The 4,725-nt window shown below is 42.1% G+C and overlaps 1 protein-coding gene across 1 annotated transcript; it reads left to right on the forward strand.

Moving 5' to 3' along the window:
• Positions 1-980: 980 nt before the first annotated feature.
• LOC147957322 (chaperone protein ClpB1-like) lies at positions 981-3,720 on the forward strand. Its single transcript, XM_087533068.1, has 6 exons — positions 981-1,845; positions 1,943-2,100; positions 2,186-2,526; positions 2,612-2,882; positions 2,961-3,158; positions 3,295-3,720. The coding sequence occupies exons 1-6, from the start codon at positions 981-983 to the stop codon at positions 3,448-3,450; spliced, it is 1,989 nt and encodes a 662-aa protein (XP_087389194.1). The 3' UTR covers positions 3,451-3,720.
• Positions 3,721-4,725: the final 1,005 nt, after the last annotated feature.

Raw genomic sequence — 4,725 nt, forward strand, 5'->3', positions numbered from 1 at the left:
CAGCTCCCTTATATCTGCCATGAGTGTGTGCGTGATGTAGGATGGATTCCATCATGTATGTCAATCATTGCTTTATATATAAAGCGGAATGAAAACTTTTTATTATATATAAAGCGGAATGAAAACCTTTTATGATAAATTGCACAGTAATTGATGCCTCGCCGCTCGCATCCGGCGACCGAGCGATGGGCGAACAGGAGAGACGAGACGCAAGAGGTGAGTCGTGGAAGCTAATGAGTAGAGGCGTGCAGTCGCCGTGTATACATCGTATGATGGTAAGACAGTACGAAAGAAGTCACAGTTCACCCCTGCCTATGTGCACGGATGCAATTCTGCACGTCACATTAGTTGATGGGTTCAGCCTAATCTTTTTACTAGGTTCATGCCGAATAAATACGTGCCTAGATGTACGTAGCTTTGAAATTTCGTTGGGTTCAACTTGACCCAACGGTACAACATTCGGTTATATGAACTAACTTGTGATTGAATGGTTAAAGGAATAGTGATATCCTCAGTTTATCAGGGTTTTCAGCGATGCGTTTTCAGTGAGAAGAGATGTTCCCATTGACGACTATGCACCTACGATGAGTTCATAAATCTAAAGATGATTTGCCAGCTCAGTCTCTCAAAGGTACGTATAAAATAGAGTATATGTGTGTGCGTTCATAAAGGTAAGTGTATACACGTATACATGAGCGCTTACGTCTGGACTGTGTTCGAAAAAAAAATACTGGGCCGTAGCCAAGCCAAAGTCTCCTCTGTATCGGTTAGCGTCACGTTGCCTACCGGGACTCGGAAGTCGGAATTACACGTTGTCACGTTCTACACGTACGGATTCCTTTTGTGTACGGGCGCAATTTATACACAAACTTTTGCTGCGGCACGTCGATCCACTACCGATTACTGAACAAAATTGTTACGAGGCCTTCTTCTTCTTCACCTTCTGTTTCGACAAATTCTTCTTCAACTCAGAAGAAACCATGTCGTGGTTTTCCATGGAAGGCATGCTCTTCATCGGAGTATCAGGCGTCGCCACTACTGTTCTCGCCTGGGTGACTTGGAATTTGCTCAACTACTTGACCCAAGACAAAGACAGACGCGCCCCCGGCACCTACCCCCTCCACACGCCCAACCCACTCCACTCGGGCGCAGGCTGCAGCCTGACCACCATGAACGGCGGCGAGACCTCACACGGCGCCCTCAGGACCTTGGACGCTGCTGCGGCCGATCCTGTCATCGGCCGCGACGACGAGATCGACCGCGTCATCTGCATCCTCATCCGGCGGACCAAGAACTGCGCCGCGCTCGTCGGCCCTGCAGGGGTCGGCAAGACGGCCATCGTAGAAGGCCTCGCGCAGCGCATCGCCGCCGGGAACGTCCCCGACACACTTGCCGGCGCACGGATCGTGGAGGTCGACATGGGTGCCATGGTCGCCGGGACGAACTGGCGTGGCATGTTCGAGCAACGCCTCAAGGACGCCATCAAGCAGGCGGAGGAATCGGACGGCAAGGTCATCCTGTTCATCGATGAGATGCATATGATTGTTGGCGCCGGCGCCGGCGAACGACACCCCACCGTTGACGCTGCCAATATGCTCAAGCCGGCGTTGGCTCGTGGTCGTGTCCGTTGTGTGGGCGCTACCACTAACGAAGAGTATAAGCACATCCAGAAGGATGCCGCACTCGAGCGGCGGTTTCAGAAGGTTGTCGTCGAAGAGCCAAGCCTACAAGCCACCATTGCCATCCTGCAGGGGCTGAAGCAACGATATCAAGAGCATCATGGCGTGAAAATCCAGGACGATGCTCTTGTTGCCGCTGCACAGCTTGCTGCCCGCTATATTACAGGTAATTAACCAATTTAATGGTTTACTGTAATATATGACTATGTGTTGTCAACTAATGTTTATTTGTCAAGGCAATTGATGGAGTTAATCATTGACAGGTCGTCAGTTTCCTGATAAAGCAATTGATCTTATCGACGAGGCATGCGCTACAAGAAAGATGCATGTCGACAAACAAAAGAATGCGAAAAATAAACAAAATAACACCATAATAAATACATCAGAGGATATGATTGTGGGCCCAGGCCATGTCGCACAGGTAAGTCCTAACCATGTACAACTATGTGAATAATTTTCATTACTACTAGTGATGATGTGCCTTCATATTGTAATGTTATTTGAAGGTTGTGAGCCGGTGGACTAAAATTTCCCTCGCCACACTTCATCAAGGGGAGAAGGAGAAGTTGATCGACTTAGCGAAAAAATTGCATGAGCGAGTTGTTGGGCAGGATGAAGCGGTCAATTCGGTTGCAAAAGCAGTGTTGCGTTCAAGGGTCGGCTTTGGTCAATCTGAACAACTTATAAACTCATTCCTTTTTTTGGGATCCCTTGGTGTTGGTAAAACAGAACTTGCTAAAGCTCTCGCTGTGAAGATATTTGACACTCAAAAGGCGTTGATTCGCTTTGATATGTCTGAATATGCTGAAAGTGGATCTGTGTCACGTCTAATCGGTGGACCTCGAAGGTTTATTTCTTACACTTTATGCACATGCTTTATTTCTTATGACACTCAATACCCATGTCTCACTAATTCATTTGACTTTCTAAAGCTATGAAGAAGATGGACAACTCACCGAGAAAGTGAAGAGCTGTCCATACAGTGTTGTCCTATTTGACCAAGTGCATAAAGCAGAACCCTCAGTATTTAAACTTTTTATTCAAATCCTTGATGATGGTATGTTGACCGATGGAAAAGGACGGCTTGTCAACTTCAAGAATACTATCATCATTATGACTACAAATTTGGGAGCAAACCACCTAACATCAAGAATCACCGGAGAGAGCACCATGAGAGCTGGAAGAGATCTTCTAACAAAAGAGGTTCGTGAATCTAAAATTAATCGTCCCTTGCAAAATCCATAGTGTGCAGCCAATAATTAACATATATAATTCATGCAGATTGAGAAATGCTTCAAGCCTGAACTAATGAATAGACTGAGTGAGATTGTGACATTTGAGCCACTTTCACATGACGAACTAAGGGAGGTTGTGAAAATCCAGATGAAGAATGTCACCGCCATGGTAGCTAACAAGGGTGTCTCTCTAGTTACAACTGATGCCGCTCTGGATGTCATTTGGTCAGAAGCACATGATCCAGTAAGTATATGTTCTTTGCACAAATCGCCACACAAATAAGATTTCATATCAAAGTTATTTTCCATAGCCATTTTTGTAAAGGCCAAAAAACTACTTGTATGTTTCGGTAACCATGCATACGCTTCAACGCTTGTAGGTGTACGGTGCAAGGCCTATAAAAAGGTGGGTGCAAAAGCATGTGACGGCAATTCTCTCAGACATGATGGTCAATGGAGAAGCATGTGAAGGCTCCACCATCTCCATCGACGCAACAGAGGATAAGATGGGGCTGAAGTACCAAGTACTAAACTGATGTCGAGGCAAACTCTCACAATGAACAGATAAAAAGATGATCATGAGTGATGAATAGGCATATGTAGAGACTGCACATAATAAAATGCACGCATTTCTATTGGTAGGGCCCGCGGGTGCGAATAATATAGTAAAATACGCGTATTTCTATTGTTAGGGCCCGCACATGTCAGTTATTCTTGTTCAGCCTTTTCTTATCCGGCCTCTTCCACATCCCCTTGAAATATATCTAAATTTTATGAATGTTTAAGGTTTTGGAAGTAATAAATTTTGGAACCATATTTTTTTTTCGAAATTTTTGACAGTCAAATATTTGGAAGCTCCGTCATTAAAATTCCAAAAATTAGATGTTTTTAAAACTTCCATGTTTTGGGTTGTTATAAATCGACCGCTCCATCCTTGTTGGGTTTGTCGCCACCAACAATATTATGTACTCATGCGGCAAATAAAGCTACTTTCTTGCGGAAACTATCCAAACTTTTGATACAATACATAAATGTATGTATGTATGTATCTATCTATCTATATATATATATATATATATATATATATATATATATATATATATATAATCAGAAGAGGTAATATCACAGGTGGTGCTTAAACTTGCCACCGATGTTCACTTTAGTGCCTGAAGTTCAAAAATACACCGAACTGGTTTTAAAACTTGGCACGAGCGTGCAAATACGGTGCTAATCCTATTACTAGACGTTTTTATGCTGACGTGGCACCATAGTTCGCTTAGCATGCACAGACAACCTCGCCCTAGCAAACTGGAACTACTCGCCCATACGTTTTCTCGTGCCTGTTAATGAAAACAGATCCTTTTTTTAGAATAATGAAAACATTTCCTATTTTGTTAGATAAAGAAACACGTTAGTGGGTTTTAATGGCCTGCCGCAGTGCAGTCCAGTTTGCGCATGTTAGTTTAATTTAGAAATTTGTAAAAAAAAGTTTGTTAACTATAATCACAATAATAAAAATACACTTCAAATATTTGTGCTTCAAATTTTTTGTAAATACATATAAATTAAATAACTAAAATGTTCATCTAATTTAAAAAAATAGTCAGCTATTTACATGTGATTTATAGTTAAAGCTTTTAGTAAATAAATTTTCTAAATTGCTTAGTATATGAAAAAATAATTATAAAAAACTTGATTTTTTGAGTAAATTCCAAAATATTATGCATGCTTGGATTATGCTTAATTGAAAAAAAAGTTATAAGTAGAAACATTTTTATTAATGTTCACATGTGTATAACTTTCTATTTTTG

This window comes from Triticum urartu, chromosome 7A, assembly GCF_056163025.1.
Source record: "Triticum urartu cultivar PI428250 chromosome 7A, HENAU_Tu73, whole genome shotgun sequence".
Taxonomy (NCBI): Eukaryota; Viridiplantae; Streptophyta; class Magnoliopsida; order Poales; family Poaceae; genus Triticum; species Triticum urartu.